We start from the raw sequence: 20,292 nt of genomic DNA, 5'->3' as shown, positions 1-20,292 counted from the left end.
TGGTGGGATTTTTCTGTCCCATGTCAAACAATAGCGCCTTAATTTTACAGCAAAGTTACTACTATAAGTTTATATTTAACTTTGATGTTAGTTCAAGGTGAATGATCAAAGGGAGTTCTGCACATTTAAACATTGAGACCTTTGGGTAACTTAATATGTTGCTGCACTTATATTTAAGTTATTTGGACAGCTGATGGATTGAATGTGTGAAAAATCTTGTGGAATTCCCTAGAGGAAGAATGTTTGCCAACACAGACTAGTGCAAAGTCAACATTGAACCGCAGGGACTGAAGTGAAGGATTTACAGTTCAACAGTCATTTGACCTTTGACCATTATTATTGGCCCTTGGTGTTGTCAGCTGGGCCACAGAGAGTTTAAAACTACAACAGCATCAGTCAAATTGTTCAAATATAATCTCTTTGAAGTCAGTCTTGATTTATGTTTCTATTGATCTACAATAAGGAAATATATATTAACTTAAAGAACGGAGAATCAGTAAAGTGTTAATCAAGAGCTGGTATTCTGAGCGCTTGCATTCAGAAAACTGAGAGTTACATTAAAGTGGGCAACTAAACAACAACTGCATTTGTACTCAATAAGTGTGCATAACAGCATAAATGTGCATTAGATACGTACACGAGGAAGATGAAGGATAAAAAAATAGAAGTATACTAACCCGAGATCTGTAAAACACTTGCAGTGTAATTAATATCTTTGTGCAACTCTGTTTCTTTAGATTCCATTCCATTCTATCCTCTCATGTCATCCCCACCCCATCCCCCATCCTACTTCTTCCTATGCCATCCTTATCTATTATTGTATCTCTTACATTTCATCCCATTCTCCATACCCCTTACATAGAAACATGGAAACAAGAAACAGGAATCAGCTATTAGGCCCAATGAGCCTGCTCCGCCATTCATTATGATCATGGCTTATCATTAAATTCAATGTTCAGATCCCCTCTTACCTTCATATCTCTTGATCCCTTTAGCCCTAAGTAGTATATCAAATTTCTCCTTGAAATCGCATGTTTTGGCCTTAGCTGTATTCTGTGGTAATGAATTCCACACATTCACCACTCTCTGGATGAAGAAATTTCTCTTCACCTCAGTTCTAAAAGGTTTACCCTTTATCCTCAAACTATAACCCATAGTTCTGTACTCTCCGCCATCAGGAACATTCTTTCTGAATCTACCCTGCTTAACCTTGTTCAAATTCCATACCTCCCATGCATTCTCACTCACATGCTATTGCCGTGGTCATCCTATTATAGAAAGGCTATTATTAAACTGGAAAGAGTACCGAAAAGATTTACTAAAATGCTACCGGGTCTTGATGGATTGAGCTATACAGAGAGGCTGGATAGATTGGGACTTTTTTCTCTGGAGCATAGGAGGCTGAGGGGTGATCTTATAGGGGTCTATAAAATAATGAGGGGCACAGATCAGTTAGATAGTCAATATCTTTTCCCAAAGCTAGGGGAGTCTAAAACGCGAGGGCATAGGTTTAAGATGAGAGGGGTGAGATACAAAAGTGTCCAGAGGGGCAATTCTTTCACATAGAGGGTGGTGAATGTCTGGAACAAGCTGCCAGAGGTAGTAGTAGAGGCGGGTACAATTAAAGAAGTGTTTAGACAGTTGCATGGGTAAGATGGGTATAGGCGAATATGGGGCAAATGTGGGCGATTGGGACTAGCTTCGGTGTTTAAAAAGGGCGGCAATGACTGAAGGGCCTGTAACCATGCTGTAAACCTCTATAATGCTATGTCTATGACTCTACAAGGTCCTCTGCTCAAAGGTCTGCCTTTTTAGTTAAGAGAGAGACAGATGGAGAGAAGCCACCTCTTTACAACTTCTAAATTATTACATTTTTGCCCATCTCTGTATTTGTCTCCTCTGCCCCAGAAGCTGCTGTCAGTTGTGAAGCCAAATGAGTGAATGTTGATGCTTTTACTCTCATTTTTACCAGAGAATTCAGGCCAGGATTTCAGTTTTCTACCATCATGTACAATTATACAATGCACATTTATTTGTAAATACATCTTGAAAGTGAATAGAAGGAACAGAAAGAATACACATTTTCAAAGAGCATTTTAATAGCTTCATTTCATTCTCTAGTGATTTACAGCCAATTAATTGTTTTTAAAATGGAGTCACTTTAATTTCATCGGCAAATGCAGCAGTCAGTTTATACGCTGCGTGCTTCCACAACCAACAGTGAGAAAATGACAAGTTAATTTGCTTTGGTGATGTTGATTGAGGGATCAATGTCAGCCAAGAATCCGGAGAAGCTCCCCATTTACTTTAAATAGTACTTTGACATCCTCTTAAATAGGCAGGGAGAGCTTCAGATTAATATTGCATTTGCAAGATTGCACATTTTACAATGTGGTATTCCCATGGCATTTCTGAAGTGTCAACTGAGATGAAGGGTTTATGTGCTGGAACAAACTCATGTACTGGAATTTTACTGCCTCATCCCTCCTGAGGTTTGTAAGTTCCCGCCAGAGACTAACGGAGAATACCATTCTACGAGCCACACCTACCCCGATTATGTTTGAAGGCAAGAACTGGGGGTGTGGGGATGGCCTTGGCGAGATGTTCATCTTCATCAATGACATGCTGAAGGCATGTTTGTGTCTTTATATGCCCCGTTTGTAAACAGAACTCTCATTTACCTGACAAAGGAGCAGCGTTCTGAAAGCTAGTGGCTTTTGCTACTAAATAAACCTCTTGAACTTTAACCTGTTGTTGTGAGACTTTTTACTGTGTTTACCCCAGTCCAATGCCAGCATCTCCATATCGAGAGAGAACAGAGCCAGCGTTCTGAGTCAAGATGATCCTTTGTTAACCAGTAAATCTTTCTGATTTGCAAATGCCAGATGATAAAATTGAGAGAGCTTAATGGCAGTCAGAACCATGTTATACTAGATTCCCATGTTCAAAGACTTTACATGCGAGCTGTTGCCATGGGCAAGCATCCTCCTCACTTCAAGGACTGCTGGAGATCAGAGAGATATTAAATAAGTTATCAGCTTGGTTCAGTAGCAATACTTTCTCCCCTGAATCAGTAGATTCTGGATTCAAATCCATACTCCTGGTCTTGAATCTGTAACCAGTGCTAAGACTTCGGGAGAGTACTGTGGACATGTCACACTGTCAGAGACATTGGGGTGGATTTTCTGCCACTGTTTTTGGCAGACAGAAATGGCAGCGGGGGCAGAGAATCAAAGGGGGGTCTACAAATGGTATTTACACCATCAGGATTTCCCATTCCAATTGTCCTTACCCTCTACCAATAACATAATGGAGTTCTCGCCATGAAAGTTCAGGAACGTTATGATCATACATTGTAATATAATTAGTGGACATCCCCTCTCTATTATCCGCCTACATTAGATAATCCCACCCCATCCCCACTATCCCCCACTGTCAAAATGATGGGGGATGGGGTGCCTGGGTGAGGTTCCCCATTTATGTGGTGGGTGGAGAGAGGCCTTTTTATTTTTAATGAGGTTGGCCCAATCTCTTGAAAGCCGACATTGCTGGCAGGATGGGTTCATGACATTGTGGGACATGACTCCAGGATTTTTTAAACTAAGTGTCAAAAAATATGGCAGGAACAGCTGGCAGTGGAGCCAGCAGTCTACAGAGCAATTTTCCTGCCTAAGCTGACACTTCGTCAAAAACATTGAAATTTCTACCCATTGGGTGGCACAGTGGTCAGAACTGCTATCTCACAACATGAAGTGTTCGGGTTCAATTCCAGCCTTGAGTCACTGTCAGTGTGGAGTTTGATGTGGAGATGCTGGCATTGGACTGGGGTAAGCACAGTAAGAAGTCTCACAACACCAAGTTAAAGTCCAACAGGTAGCACAAGCTTTCAGAGTGTCACTTCTTCTTCAGCTGAGTGAGGAGTTGTGTTCACAAATAGGGCATATACAGGCACAAACTCAATTTACAAGATAATGGTTGGAATGCGAGTCTTTACAGGTAATCAAGTCTTAAAGGTACAGACGATGTGAGTGGAGAGAGAGATAAGCACAGGTTAAAGAGGTGTGTATTGTCTCCAGCCAGGACAGTTAGTGAGATTTTACAAGACCAGGCAAATTGTGGGGGTTACAAGAAGTGTGACATGAACCCAAGATCCCGGTTGAGGTTGTCCTCGAGTGTGGAAATTGGCTATCAGTCTCTGCTCAGTGACTCTGTGTTGTATGTTGTGAAATCTGCCTTGGAAAAAGCTTACCCAAAGATCAGAGACTGAATGCCCATGACTGCTGAACTGTTCCCCTACAGATAGAGAACACTCCTGCCTGCTGATTGTCGAGCAGTGTTCGTTCATCCGTTGTCATAGTGTCTGCATTGTCTCCCCAATGTACCATGCCTAAGGACATCCTTTCCTTCAGCGTTTAATGTAGACAATGTTGGCCGAGTCACAAGAGTATGTACTGTGTACCTGGTGGATGGTGTTCTCACGTGAGAGGATGGCATTGGTGTTGATGATCCGGCACGTCTTGCAGAGTTACTGTGGCAGGATTGTGTGGTGCCATTGTTACTGCTCTTCAGGAGGTTGGGTAGTTTGCTGCGGATAATGGTCAGTTTGAGGTTGTGTGGTTGTTTGAAGGCAAGAAGTGGGGGTGTGTGGATGGCCTTGGCGAGATTTTCATCTTCATCAATGACATGTTGAAGGCTCCGGAGAAAATGTCATAGCTTCTCCGCTCTGGGGAAGTACTGGATAATGAAGGATACTCTGTCCGCCATGTCCTGTGTTTGTCTTCTGAGGAAGTTGGTGAGGTTTTTCGCTGTAGCGTATTGGAACTATCAATCGATGAGTCGAGTGCCATATCCTGTTCTTATGAGGATGTCTGTTGCAATCCTCCTCATCTGAGCAGATCCTGTGTATACGGAGGGCTTATCCATAGGGGATGGCTTCTTTGACATGTTTGGTGTGGAAGCTGGAGAAGTGGAGCATCATGAGGTTATCCGTGGGCTTGCGGTACAGTGAAATGTTGAGGTGACCGTTCTGGATGGAGATGCGTGTGTCCAAGAATGCAATCGATTCCGGAGAGTGGTCCACGGTGAGTCTGATGGTGGGATGGAACTTGTTGGTGTCATCATATAATTGTTTCAATGATTGTTCGCCATGAGTCCAAAGGAAGAAAATATCATCAATGGATCAAGTGTATAGCATCAGTTGACGGTCCTGTGCAGTGAAGAGGTCTTGTTCAAATTATGCATGAAGATGTTGGTATACTGAGGTGCGAATTTGGTCCCCTATGGCAGTTTTGTGCGTCTAGATGAAGAACTAGTTGTTGAAGGTGAAGCAGTGTGGCATTTGCACATTCTCTCCATGTCTGCATGAGTTTTCTCCGGATGCAGTGGTTTCCTTCCACAGTCCAAAGATGTGCAGGTTAGATGGATTGGCCAAGCGGAACTGCCCCTTAGTGTCCCAAGGTATGTAGGTTAGGGAGATTAATACATGGGTTTATTGGATAAACTGGGGTATGAGTCAGTGCAGACCTGATGGGCCAAGTGGCCACCTTCTGCACTGTAGGGACTCTATAATTTTACAGGTGGCATCTGGAGGTGACAGAGGTCTCAGTTACCTGTAGGACTGATGGCCATGTTTCCAGGTCCTGCTTTTCTAGAAGGCCCTATGCAAATTATGCCACTCAGGCAGACACAGCAACATTGCTGATGAGCCGTCCTCCCATCACTTAAGAGCTTCAATTGGTTGTAGGGTGGGAAGGTCTTCCATGGGCTTTCCTGCTTCAAAATTTATTAAGGTAGAAACAGGAAGGCAGTGATGGAGTCTCCACTTGCCTCCCCAAAGCTTGATAAAATGCACCCACCCAGCCACCAAATACACCACAGGGAAGGGCACAAGACTCCTCTCATTGTCACAAATTGAAGTGTAAAATTACAACATCTTTTATCCATTCAGATGATCCTATGATATATTTTAAAAAAACAACCTGGAAGTTCTCCTGATGTCAAGGCAACATCCATCCCCCAACCTACACTGCCATAAAATTCTGACATGAGATCCTTGCTGTAGTAAAAATGACTGGGTTAAAAATTAATCTGCTCCTGTTTTTGAGGAAGGGGGTCATCATTCGCAATCTGCCCGTGCTTGTCTCATCCTGGCCAGCAGTATGGAAACTTTGTACTTCTTGTTTCCACAAAGGCTAAATGTTCCACAGGTACCTTGGTGGTATGTAAGGTTAACAGGTGTTCTGGCTAGCCTCCAGCTCTTCAGAGCAGTCCGGTTTTCTTAAATGGGAACAGCACTGACTGAGAGGAAGCTGCTGCCAACTGCTGGTGCTGCAATTGTCTGCAATTGGAAACAAAGCAAATGAAACACCCAGGTTAGGGAGAGGGCTCCTGGATTCAGGGCTGAGACTGAAGGCCTTACACAGGATGGTCAACATGAAAGGAAATGCCATGTTTTTAGAGGAGGAACAGGAGACACACAAATAATACCTTCCAAAGAGAAAGGGGGCAGGTCGTCAGGGGGTTGGTCAAAGCAAGGGCTGAGACTCTGGTTACTTGGCAGTAATGTTGCAACAAGTTCAAGAGCCTCATGTATGTGGTCAATGTCAGTGAACATATCTTGATATGAAATTACATACCACCAATTCCTGCTGCTGAATGCACCACACATTCCTTACCATCAGCCCCAAGTCCTCAGCATTCAAACCTAACTTTCAGATTTTCCACTTCATCTTCACACATCTTGCCAATGATACCAGTCTTACATCTACTTACTCTCTCTACGTATGTCCGGTTATTCAGCACAGTGAGGTTCATCATGCAAATAAACACTCAGTGATCTTTTATCGCCTGGTGGACAGTAAGGCATACAATAAATAGCAGGAAACAGGAGAACGGCAGTGGATAAGTGTCCCTCTATCCCATAAGCCATATGGAGGAGATAGTGCTCTGCATCATGGGTCCCACTGTAAATAGTCACCATCACTAAAACATTAAAGATGAAAGTATGTCACTGACTTATGTCCTTTCTCAAATTCCACATCACCCTCACCTAACTCACACATATTCCCCTTCTTGATCCCAACAACCCTTCCCCTCCTAGTTTTCTGCTTTCAGTAATCCAAGAAATACCATCTGGTCAGGCAATGCAGTTTCAGGAGAGGGAAAAACATCATGTGAAGGGATGCAAGTTATATCCCGCTATAAATACAGATTTAGAAGATTAAAAGAGTGTTTCTCCTATGAAGTAGGGATTAAAAGTTAAAAGCAGCATTCATTTGTTTGACAAATGTTTATAAAATGTATAACCATTGCTGGGCATGATTGTATGCTCATTGACACTAATGTCCTGTGGCATAGGATATGGTATATTCTTTAACTCAAGACAGTTCTTGAAAAATCAGGAATCCGTTCTCTAAATTACCTTACCAAGGCATTGATATATTGACAAACTACCATAAATTAACAACGGATAACCTTAAAATAGCCCTAAAACACTTGTCAGTTGAGTCATGTCACTTGAGTTTTGTGAGGTAGTGACCACTTCCGCTCATCTTTTTATCCAGTTTGATTGAAGGATGCTAACTAAAATGAGGGATGTTGACAAAGAGCAAATTGTATTGTCCAGCAATGGTGCTCAAATGTCCCTTGCTATTTCAGCTCTTTTAATATATAAATATTGGAGGTAGGAGTTTTTGGTTCACTCTAGTATCTCTCATGGTAAGGTTATGCTGCTGTAATGTAGTGATAATATTCTCCTTTAATTGGGAAGAATGTATCTAGAAAGACCGCATAGCTTTCTAACTGGAGATGTAAGATAAATGTTACTTTAAATATTGATGGATTTCTTACAAATGTGTCTGTAATGTTAATAAGAGCTAGATTCTCTAACAGAAACAAAATTATACTTTATTTTTCTAGAACTGTCAATATTTATGAGCAAAAGTGAATTACATGTTCAGTTCTTTAATAAACTTTTATATAATTTAGAAAGTATATTGTCTCTCTTAGTCTTCTGCATCCAAACCAAAAATTCATTTCTGTAAATCCTTGAATGGAGAGGTACGTTATTGAGGAGAAATCTCAGGATCCTTATAACATCCAGTTTGTTATAATCTGGCTAAAACTTGTTCAAATGGAGGATGGTACTATTTTCTGGCGGCACCTCTCTTTCGTGGGGGAGGGTGGCAGGTGGTTTACGTCTCTTCTTCTGACCCATTTCAGTGTCTATGGGGCCTATTTTCCTCAGCCTTATGTGAGAGTGATCATCTGAGAAGTAACTGCCTGATAGGTAGAGGATTTCCTTGGGTTTATGGAAATGGGCTTAGCGAGGTTGCTTCCAGCTTTCTGGAATTCAGTCCTTACTGTAGACTAAGGGCCTTATTTTTCCATTTTGATTCTGAGTGCTGGGTGAACTTGAATTTGGGAGTGTTTCAGACCTGTCTTTTAGACCCATTCTCCAGCACATTCTGTCCGCAAAAATATCGGTGAGTCCGAATCGCACTGTACAAGCCTAGGGTGGAACCTAATGCGCCTTAAGTCCTGCAGCTCCAATCGGCGCCTCCAACTACGGATGCACAGAAATAAAAAGATAGCATATAGTTCCCCTACCATTTCAATCCCAGGCTGGATAATGCCTCTCCCTGGCCCCCACAGGCATTGCCCTGCCTCCACAACATTATTCACCCCCTTATCCCCCCATCCATCCATCACCCAGACTGATCCTGGGCACCTCCCTTCCACTGATTACAGGCAGAGTGGCAGTGGGTCCCCCTTCCTCCTCACCAATCTCAGGCAGAGATCTACCCTCCCTCCGCCACCATACAAATATTAGGCAGGGTGACCCCCTCACCTCCACCCTGGACCCTCCTTCACAAGGCCCCCATCTCCTTCAGACACCAATGGTGGTGTGACACCTCTGTCTTTCTCCGCTGTTCCCAATCACTGAGGCACTCACTCACTCCGCCATCCCTCTCCCCCCTGCAACCGGGAAGCAATGCCAGAAATAATTCAATGATCTCATCCGTGAACTCCATCTTGCATGTTCCCCCAAATCTCCCCCAGATCCTCCTATCCCCCAGCACCCTGCATGTTTCCAGTTCCTGATGTCCAAGCAGTTCCTTCTTTTCCGCCCCAAGTGCCCCACTGCACTTGCCCTCTAAAGGCCATACCTGATTCTCTGCAGGAGTCACACTATCATTTTTTCCTGGCTCCTTCTGTCTCCACAGGAGAAGGCCGACTATAAGATCTGTGTGAGGGTGAAGACTGGGGGTGGTGAGCCAGACCTCTGGGTCCTCACCCCCTTTGAGGATGAGTGCTGGAGCTGTCAAAGGAAGGGAGATGCAGGCTGTCAGCAACAGCATGGTTGGGTTGCCATCAAGATGTGAGCGCCTGTCATTCCTCCACTCACTTCTCGTGTGCGAAGGGCAATGTTTAAAGGAGATGTATGATCCATGTTTATTTGCACTGAGAGGGGGGTGGATGCCTGGAATTCGCTGCTGGGGGAGTTCGCAGATGCGGATATGAAAGTGACCTTTAAGGGCATCTTTACAGCTATGTGAATGGGACGGGAGTTGAGGCATATGGTCCTAGGAAGGGTAGGGGTTTACAAATCAGGTGGGCAGCTTGGTTGCTACAAACTTGAAGGACCGAAAGGCCCTGTTTCTGTGATATAATTTTTTTGGTGCTTTGTTCTATGTTCAATGGAGACATGTGAATCATGTGTTTGGCATTTCGGATTCCTCTCCCTCCCTTGCACTTAACCTTGTGTCCTGTGTTGCAGGGACAGAGCTGGATGCCCCAGAGCCTCCTGGACCACTGGCCCCGGCTACAGCTTCCACCCATCCTGATAACGACAGCTCGGACGAATCCTTGGAGGATATGGGTGAAGGGACCTTTTGGCGTCAGCTTTCACCTCACAACTCATCATCCCAAAAACTAACACATTGGTGGATCCAGTTGAGGCTTCTGGGTCACTCTCTGGTGAGCATGACACATCCGATAACATACATTGGGTAGAGGAGGGAACGCCCGAAGCCTCTAGCACGCGGGGGGGCCTGCCAGAGGCACGTACTCGGCTGGCCTCAGGCTACATGCTGGGCTGCTGAGATCACTTCTCCCTCAGCTGCTGGAGATGCAACAACAGAGCCGGGGAATGCAGGAGGGGCTGACGGCAACACTGGACGACTGCGCGGCTGTTAGAAGGAGTCCCACAGCTTTCAGGCAGACCAGCTATTGCCTTTCTTGCATGCTTCCCAGGCCAACACTGCAAGGGTGACGTCTACAGTGGAAAGCCCGGGGCAGGGAATCCTCACCATGAGTGGCAGTCTCCAAGCGATGGCAGAGTCACAGTGAGCCACAGCAGAGTCCCAGAGGGCCGCAGCTGAGCCATAGCAAGCCACATCTGAGACACTGATCAGGCTTCTTGAGATTCCCATGGCTGAGAGGCTCAAGAGCTTGCAGGAGAGCCAGCGGGACAGCCCTGAGGCATTGCAAACTACGGCAGCAGCCCCTGAGAACACGGCCTAGAGGGCCACAGCTGAGGGCTTGTAGAGCATGGCCCAGTCTCAGAGGACACTTGCTGCTGCCATTGAGAATTGGGCCCCAACTCAAGTGACCATCTTAGGGGGTTCCACCACCATGGGTAGGACGCAGGTGGTCCTCCAGGACTGGCAGTATCAGGTGATGCTGGGCCTTCTGGAGCTCTCTGCAGAAGCACGGCTGTCCCACGGAGTGGCCCAGGGATCCACAGGAACCTCAAGGGAGGAGGAAGGGCTCGAGCCCATGCTGGGGCCTTCTAGCCAGGAAACTGTTGCTGTGGCTACACCTCTGACTCCCCCCTGTGTCTCAGGAGCAACGGGATGAAGAGGGTGTCATGGAAACATCCCAGACACCTGGAAGCAGGCAAGGGCCCTCAAGGTCCAGAGCCTCCAGAGGATGCCCACCAAGTGCATCACAGGCCACTGTACATGTTAGGCAGTTGGCCCTCTCCAACTCTGATGTACATTCTGGGGAGTCACTGAGATGCAATGGTAGGCCACGTAAGGTTAGGAAGCTGTAGTCGCACTGAGGTGGCATGGGTGAAGGGCTACATTAGGTAGAATGATATTTCAGCACCTTAATGTTTTCTGTTCACAAGTTTTTATGTTAGAAAGTCTTAAACACCTTTATTGCAATTAAATGATTTTTCACTAGCTACCTGCGACTAATTTGTCTCAGATTTGTCTCAAATAGGAATCGCCTTCCATTGATGATCGTTGGACTGATACTTCATGTTGATGTCAGTTGGGGAGGCCCCTCAATGCTGTGTCACTGAAAAAAGGAAGCCACTGATTCCCCAGACCCCAGAAGCGATTCCCTCCTGTCCCCCACCCCATCCACCCAGGGCTCTGTGTGGGGGTTTCAGATCCCTTACCCACTACACAGATGTGGGCTCAGGTGCCAGCGTACATATGGAGCTCAGATTGGAGTCAGACTAGTTTGCACCAGCGCATCAACATAATAGTGCTTAGCGAGTCATCATCACCCTCCTGCCTGCCACAAAGCTCTCTAACATAGAGTGCTGAGGCCCACCATTCTGGTGTGACAATGTTGCAGGATATAGAAGGAATTTGGTGAGGTGGGTGGGGGGGATGGAACCCACAGACGCCATCACCTAGCGACCGAGCAGCCTGGTTATCAGGGTATTCCTTGCTGCCCTCGCACACCTCATTTGGGTCGCCAGCCTCCGGTGCCTAGTTCCACGGCATGCTCTTCCTCTTTGTCCTCCTCCTCTTCATCCGCCACATCCTGCTGTTCATCCTCCCCAGCGTTGCCCGGCTGCTCAGCCTCCATATCCTCCTCCTCCTCCTCCAATAAGTCACCTCTCTGCAGAGCCAGTTTGTGCAAGGCACAGCACACAACCACTATGTGGAAAGAGATCCCTGGGCTGTATTGGAGGACCCCGCCAGATCAGTCCAGGCACCAGAATCACATCTTGAGGAGCCCAATGCACCTCACCACTATTGCGCAGGGGGTTACATGGGCCTCATTATAGCAGGTCTCCACCTCAGACACAGGCACATTAGCCATATCCGAAGCTGGTAGCCCATATCACCCACAAGCCACCCCCGCAGCCTGGGCTCCTCCTCATATGCCTCCGGGATGTCCGAGCTCCTGACTATGAAGCTGTCGGTCATACTACTTGGATATCTTGTGTAGATGTGCATGATGGTCATATTATGGTCACACACGAGATGAACATTCAGGGAATGGAACCCCTTTCTGTTGGTGAATCTCTGTGGATTCTATAGGGGGGCCTTGAAGGTGATGTGTATGCAATCGATCACCCCCTATACATTAGGCATCCCTGCTATGGCTGCGAACACTGCAGCCAAAGCTTCCTGACGGTCCAGGTTAAATTTGATGTACGGCCCAGCCCGGGCATGCAGGGCTTATGTGATCTGCTTGACACAGGAATGAACGGCTGATTGGGAAATGCTACATACATCGACGCTTAGGGTTTAGAAGGAGCCAGTCGCGTAAAAGTTCAGAGCGGCCATCAACTTGACAGCCACTGAGGGTGTGTAATCCCCTGCCTCTCCCCCGGCCAACCCCCAGGTGAATGGCAGCCACCTCCTGCCTCTGGTGGTCATCTCTCTCCACTCCTGCAAGTGGTAAGGCTTGGGCCTTCTGTGCCCTCAATTCCTCTTCAGCTCCAGCAGCAACCAAAAGAACAGCAAGATCAATTGGCTGCGTTGCAAAAGCTATCTCGTCACTCTGAGGGAGTGTGTGGGGTGGGGTGGGGGGGTAGTTGGGAGAGGTGTAGAGGAACACATGTAGAAGTTAAGGAATGCCTACACATCAACAGTCACTGTCCATATCTCCCCCAATCCTCCCAGCCACATGCTCCCCACAATCACAGCTCCTTGAAAAGTTGAGAGGCTGAAGTAGTGCTATCTGCATGGGCTTTATGCACAACCTTCAGCTGGAAGTGAGCTGAGTTCATGAGGACCCAGCAGCACTGCAAGACCCAAGGTCAATGCTGAGACCTGGGTCCATACTACAAATCGGACATCTGGAGACTCTGCTGGCAACAGCCCTCCATCCCCCACACACTCACAGAGCCCCCACTGACCCAGGAAAGAAAATGGCCGCAACAACAGGACACCTGTGAGCAGCAGAGAGCCATTGGGCACTATGTACTTACCTCCTCACTAACCCTCACTGATGGAGCGCCAGAATTGGACTTCTATGGAGCATGTTTCACGCCAATTCCAGATTGATGAATGCGGTGGCAAAGGGAGAAGTGCTAGTAAAGTTAGGTGTGTAGCCAACCAATTCAATTCAAATGCATTTAAATGGCCGTTGCACCCATTTCGGATGCAGTACCGATCAAGTTCATTTTCGGGCCTTGGTAAAGAGGAAACTGGCACGGAGGCAGGCACAGATCACATTACTCGCCTCATGCCCGATTTTTCCAAGCTTTCACACGCGCAAATGGGTGCAACGTGATGGTAAAATCAAGCCCTGAGTGTTCAGTTTAGCATTACTGTCTCAGTTCTGGTCTTGGGTAACTGTCTGTTCGGAGTTTGCATGTCCCTGTGTCTGTATGGGTTTACTCTGGGGTGATCTGGTTCCTTCCCACAATCCAAAGATAAACAGGTTAGGTGAATTGGCCATGTCAAATTGCCCCTTTGTGTCCATGGATCCGTAGGTTAGGCAAATTAGTAGGGTAAATGTGAGGGGTTGCACAAACAGGATGAGGTGGGCTCGGGTAAGATGCTCTTTTGGAGAGTCAGTGCAAATTTGATAGGTTGAATGGCATCCTACTGTACTGTAGGGATTTTATGATTCTGTGGGATTCTATGCAGACAGGTGACCAAAGCCTCTGCCCTCCCTGAATGGATGCACCAGTTCACCAAAAGCCCCCCAAAAACAAGCCATTTTACTTGTATAAAATTTGTCACTGAAGAAGTTTGTCTACCTGTTGGATGGTTGTCCCTTTAAATGGCACTTGTTGTTGGCCTTTCATGAAGTTGAACACACATTCAGTTCTGAATGATTAGTGTAGGCATACACTGTGCCTTATGGTTCATCTTCCCAAAATTTGCATCAAATCAGCTGGAACAGCTGTTTGACATTGCAGTTCAACCACTCCTACTAATGCTTCTGGCATACGCATGGGACAATTCCACATTGTGTCTTCCCTAACAGGGAGCATGCACAGCCATACCAGAAGTGGCTGGGAACACCTTATGTACCATTTACAGACATTGAAGCTCCTGGACTGTTGGCACTCCTGACTGTGGAGCCCAATTTCAGGGATATATTTGAAAAGTAATCCGTTGGATCTGAAGCAATTAGGTGCTGTCTCAAAATTGTTCCTCCAAGGATGGTTGAAGACATTGAGCCAGATTTTACTGTCAAAATATCAATAATAGTGAGCATCAGTGACACTCACTTGTATTGATGTGTAAATAGTACAGCATTTTCAGCTGTGGTCTAGATGCACAGTTAAATGTAAATATCCAAGAGTTCCTGTCTAATTTGCTCTGATTCTCCCTCCACCAACCTTGATAAAATGGCATTTCACTGTCTGCATCAACTTTACATGGCATTGAGTGTTCTGAAATTGGTTCATTTGAACAGTAGGTATGAACTGGATTTCAGATACACAGAGCTGGGTGTAAATTTCCTTTCAATGACTTGATGAATGACTATCAACCTCTCCAGCACCGAGTATTAAGTATTAGAAGTCTCTTTTCTTCAGGCTGTGAATTATTTGAGGGGACATCAAAAGGTAAACATGTTTTGACTTACTTTTCCTTTACATTCACTTTTTCTCTGTTAATCCATTTGTTCTTTCGCTCTCTTTAATTCCCTTCATGCATCTTATTTGAGATTGAATTCACCAACTCTAATTTATTCTTGTTCTTGGACTTTCCACTATTTATTTCCCAACCATTACACCTCATTGGTTATGGAGATACCCTATTGGTTGTCTTGTCACTGAAGTTCCAGAAGCCTAGATACCCTTGGTGCATCATATCGCCTCATTCTTCCAGCAGTTTTGTTATGAAATGACATTGAGCTGAAGTGTGGAGCAACAAGTACGACCATTGGCAGATGCTATTAGGTACCCTGTCATAACAAGTTCAGTCCCAATGTATGCCAGAAATAGAGGAGGCTTCTAAAGGCAAGAAAACAGATGGCATGACAGAGGCATATAAATCCAGAAAGTTTCAGATCTAGTGAAGGTGAGTTCCAGAAAGTAATGAATAGTGTAGGATGTGAGTGCTAAGCAGTATAAAGATTAAACTAAATTTTTTTTTTCTTTACCAAGTGTAAATGCATTCTTTGATTGTCTCATGAGACCCTTCATCAACAGTTGTATGTAACAAAGTACAACTGCTATATTGTAAAAGTTGGGAGTTGTGAGTACTTCACATATTCAATTTAGGCTACATTCAGACCCAGAGCCTACAGACATGTAGACTTAAAAGTCTGGTTATCTTGGGATGCTAATTGAAGAGTTCATACATACTGGGTACAATTTTACAGGCACTAATTGACCTTAGATCACTTGTCCTGCAGCCATTACTCACAGGAGTCTTGACATGTCAAGGTTGGAATTTCCTCTGCTGTCCTTATGCAAATCATGTGTAACTGTAGCAGGGAAAATAGAGCAGTGAGGTTTACCATTGCCCCTTGCCCCACTGGAGCCTTCAGTTCTTATTTATCCCCACTGAGGTTGCTGCTGGCTTAACTCCCACCCAGCCCACTTGCCACTGTAAATGTAAGCGAGGAATCTGGCATCCCATTCAATTTACAGCCTGCTTTTACTTGCTTTGGTGCAGGTAACAATACCATAAAATTAAAAACAAAAATCAAAACCTTGAAACTTAAACTTGTGAGTGTCACGTTCTCAGCAAGAATACTGCCAAAATGTTATTACAGCGATTATGAATCCTCATTGAAATGTAACTCTTGTCTCTGCTTTTACCTAATTAAAAATGCACTGAATCTACTCATGAGGGTACCCTTCAGCTAGCTGTCACAGTGCTGTCACTGATTTCAACTAGAGCAACATAATGCATTCATTAATGCTGGATTCTTATCTGAATCTGACTGAGCTTTCTCTACTTTAAATTGTATGGAAAGTAGAACTACACAACTGTCACGTACAACTGCCACCCACAACTGTGAACTAACCTATATTCCATTTATGAGTTATTTTTAAGACATGGCTCAGGGATTATTTTCAGAAAATATTTGCATAGTATGCTTTCCTTGTTCACAGGAAAGCACTCAACAATCTGAATAGGGAATGTGAGTCAATGAAACTTCATCATTGGGAAAAAGAGTGAAGAATATTGTATTCATTCACTCAGGGCTGAGTTTTCCCATCTAGCCTCCAGTGGGATTTGTGAAAAATTTGGAGGGAGAAGCCAAAAATTGAAAACCTGCCAGCAGGAACACATTTTGGAATATTCCCCTCACCACTTCCATGCCACAGAGATGGTGGGCCAGGTTTACCACTGACCCATGATGGCAACCCAATTTACATGTAAGCATACAGTATAGAAGGAAGCCATTTGACCATAGAGTCTGCACTGATCGTAATCCCAGACATTTACCCTATCTGGGCCCCTAGACACTAAGGTGCAATTTAGCATGGCAACCGACCTAACTTGCACATCTTTGGGCTGTGGGAGGAAACTGTAGCACCCAGAGGAAACCCACGCAGACACGAAGAGAATGTGCAAGCTCCACACAGAGAGTTATCTAAGCTAGGAATGGAATACGGGTCCCTGGCACTGTGAGTCAGCAATGCTAACTACTATGCCACCATGCTGCCCCTCTCATCACTCACTGGAATTGTGTTCCCTTCCCCATTTCCCAGTGGGAAATTAGTCTGGTCTGAAAGACATTTGGATCTAAGTGGTGTGCAGCTGTTGGCCCTCACTTCACTGTTGACTTTGAGGTGACTGCAACACTCACAGCCTACCTGCAGCAGAGCCACTCCAGGTTCTCATCAAAGCCAATTAGATGCTATATTGGTATGGGTATAGAGCTGTTCTGCTCATTCCCTTTCTCTGTTTGAAAGGGTGTTAGTTATGGGTGTTGGGATGGTAGACACACAGATGGAGAATAGTGGAGGGGGGGTAGGTGCAGTAGGGTGCTCAGGAAGTGGATGGTGGGGGAAGGAAGGAAGAGGACAAGGGAAAATGGGCAAAGGTAGGATTGAAGGGATTGGAAAGGGAAACAATCGTAGGCAGAGGGGAGACCGAGAGTTGGGAAGCTTCAGCACAACATGAAAGACAGGAACATAGACACAGTAGGAGACAGTATAGGAACAGAACTATATGAATTGGAAGGGAAGCACACAGACTCAGGAATATGGGGAAGGCTTGTATTAGTTTAACACAAGAGGGTACCGCTTGTACAAAGACTCATGGAGGTGGGAGAGAAGAAAGGATTGCACATGAGGGAGAGGTTGCATAGAAACTTACGGAGTAGGGAGGTAGGAGGAGAGACACTGCATTGTTAGCACTCAGAAAGGAGAGTAAAGAGAAAGATGATCACTCTCATTGGGAGGGGGAACATACTCAGGACACTTAAGACAGAAGTGGATACAGGGCCATCAGCCACTGTAATGGGCAAACATAAGTTTCAATACCTAAGAAAGGAAGCCCAACAGTTGAATTTAGAGAACACTTCTGCCAAGAAGACTTACGTGGGAGAAGCAATATAAAAAAGAACCACAATGGTACCTGTAAGCTATGGACAACAGTCTACCCAGCTCTCAACGATAATCCTGATGAGATGAGAACCAAGCCTTCTTGACTGTGATTGACTTAAGAAATCTAGTTGAATTGGGCTGAGATTTTCAAGTGCCGGTAAGGGAACTACTCATACTGTTAAAAAAAATGACAATGTCTTCCATGACAAATTAGGCAAAATTAATCACCACAGATAGGCATTGGTCACCTGTCTCGGGGGGAAAGCTAACACAAAGAGGACATATTCAAAACTGTCCTGGGAGGGACTTCCTTCGTTTGTGACAATGTACACAATCTCAAGATGGCAAAGAGTTAGATTCACAGTGGGCATTGTGATGTCTACAACCATAGGTTCAGGTGGAAAGTTTGCAGGATTGACCACAATGACTATGGCATCCAGGATTACTAGGGGAGGCTGGAGAATAATAGAAGTATTGAAACATAGAAAATAAATGCAGAAGTAGACCATTCGGCCCTTCAAGTCTACACCACCATTCAATGTGATCATGGTTAATCATGTACTTTCAATATCCCATTCCCACTTTCTTCCCATACCCTTTGTCCCTTTAGCTACAGGGGCCACGTCCAACACCCTTTTGAACATATCTAATGAACTGGCCCCAGCAGTTTTTTGTGGTAGAGAATTCCCCAGGTTCACAACTCTTTGAGTGAAGAATTTCTTCCACATCTCACTCCTGAATGGCTTACCGCTTGAACTGTGACCACTAGGTCTGCACTTCCCTAACATTGGGAACATCTTGTGCATCTAACCTGTCCAGTCCTATCAGGATTTTATATAGTTCTGTGAGATTTCCTCTCAATCTGCTAAATTCCACTGAGTGCAAATCCAGTTGATTTAGTTTCTCAACATATATCAGTTCTGCCATCCCAGGAATCAGTCTGGCGAAACTTCACCAGGCTCTCTCAATAGCAAGAATGTCTTTCCTCAGATTAGGAGACCAAAACTGCACACAATACTCAAGGTATGGCCTCAGAAAGACATCCTTACTCCTATACCTAAATCCTCTTGCTATGAAGGCCAGCATATAATTAGCTTTCCTCACCACATGCTGTGTCTGCATGGGCGCCTTCACTAACTGTTCCACCATGACACCCAGGTCACGTTGCACTTCCCCTTTTCCTAAGTTTCCACCATTCAGATAATAACCTTCCTTCCTGTTTCTTGTCACCAGAGTGGATAACCTCACATTTATCCACATTATATTGCATTTGTCAAGTATTTGCCTACTCAGCCAGCCTGTCCAAGTCATCCTGCATCCTCTTACTATCCTCCTCACAGCACACACTGCCATCCAGCTTAGTGTCGTCTGCAAATTTGGAGATATTGCATTCAATTGCTTCATCTGAATCATTAGTGTACTTTGTGAATAGCTGAAGTCCCAGCACTGACCCATGCAGTACCTCACTAGTCATTGCTTGCCACTCTGAGAAGGACCTGTTTATTCCCACTCTCTGCTTCCTCTGTCGACCAGTTCTCTATCCAATCAATACATTACCCCCCAATACCATGAGCTTTAATTTTGTTCACTAATCTCTTGTGTGGGGCCTTGTCAAAAGCCTTTTGAAAGTCTATATACACAACATCCATTGGTTCACCCTTGTTCATTGTACTGGTCATATCCTCAAAAAATTCCAGTAAATTTGTCAAGCATGACTTCCCTTTAGTAAATCCATGCTGACTTGAATAAATCCTGTCATGCTTTCCAAATGCACAGTTATTATGTCCTTAATAATTGACTCCCATATTTTCCCCAACACTGATGTCAGGCTAACCAGTCTATAATTCCCTGTTTCCTCTCTCTCTGCTTTTTTAAAAAATGGGGTTACATTAGTTGCCCTCCAAACCACTGGAACTCTTCCAGAGTCCAGAGAATGCTGGAAAATGATCACCAATGCATCCACTATTTCTAGGGCCGCTTCTTGAGTACTCTGGGATGCACAGCATCAGGCCCTGGGCACTTATTAAGTTTCAATTCCAGCAATTTTCCCAGTACAATTTCCTGACTAATAAGGATTTCCTTCAGTTCCTCTTTCATGCTAGATCTTCTGTCCCCTAGTATTACTGGAAGGTTATTTGTGTCCTCCTTACTGAAGACAGGTCCAAAGTATTTCTTCAGCTGGTCTGCCATCTCTTTGTTGCCCATTATGAATTCATCTGATTCTAACTGTAAGGGATGTACATTTATCTATATCAATCTTTTTCTCTTAACTACAGAAATTTTTGCAGTCAGTTTTTATGTTTTCTGCAAGGGTACTCTTATATTCTATTTTCCCCTTCCAACTTAAACCCTTTGATCTCCTTGGCTGGATTTTAAATTTCTCCCCATCCTCAGGTCTGCTGTTTCTTCTGGCCAATTTATATGCCTCCTCTTTGGCTTTAACACTATCCCTGAATTGTCTTGTTAACCATGGATGAGCCACCTTCCCCATCATCCAGGCTAATGTCCTTCCTTCATTAATCTCCTCCTTAACCAGTGATGCTACCCTATTCTCTTTTCCTTTTTTTATCTTT

The 20,292-nt window shown here is 44.9% G+C and overlaps 1 protein-coding gene across 7 annotated transcripts in view; it reads left to right on the top strand.

Annotated features, from left to right (window-relative positions):
- Positions 1 to 20,292, top strand: part of LOC145355351 (uncharacterized) — a 63,474-nt gene that overhangs the window by 28,686 nt on the left and 14,496 nt on the right. For 5 of the 7 annotated variants that reach the window (XR_013888970.1, XR_013888967.1, XR_013888971.1 and 2 more), the window contains one exon: positions 9,779 to 16,718. Coding sequence is in view for 2 of the 7 variants with exons in the window: in XM_080207333.1 (XP_080063459.1) it covers positions 9,779 to 9,978 (200 nt within the window). In the remaining 5 variants the exon portion in view is untranslated. Of the gene's footprint in view, positions 1 to 9,778; positions 16,719 to 20,292 lie in introns of those variants that run through there. The other 2 variants (XM_080207333.1, XM_080207342.1) reach the window with 1 other exon arrangement.

Source organism: Carcharhinus amblyrhynchos, chromosome 2 (genome assembly GCF_965287045.1).
Source record: "Carcharhinus amblyrhynchos chromosome 2, sCarAmb.v2.hapA, whole genome shotgun sequence".
NCBI lineage: Eukaryota > Metazoa > Chordata > Chondrichthyes > Carcharhiniformes > Carcharhinidae > Carcharhinus > Carcharhinus amblyrhynchos.
This window is presented reverse-complemented; position numbering and strand designations above follow the sequence as displayed.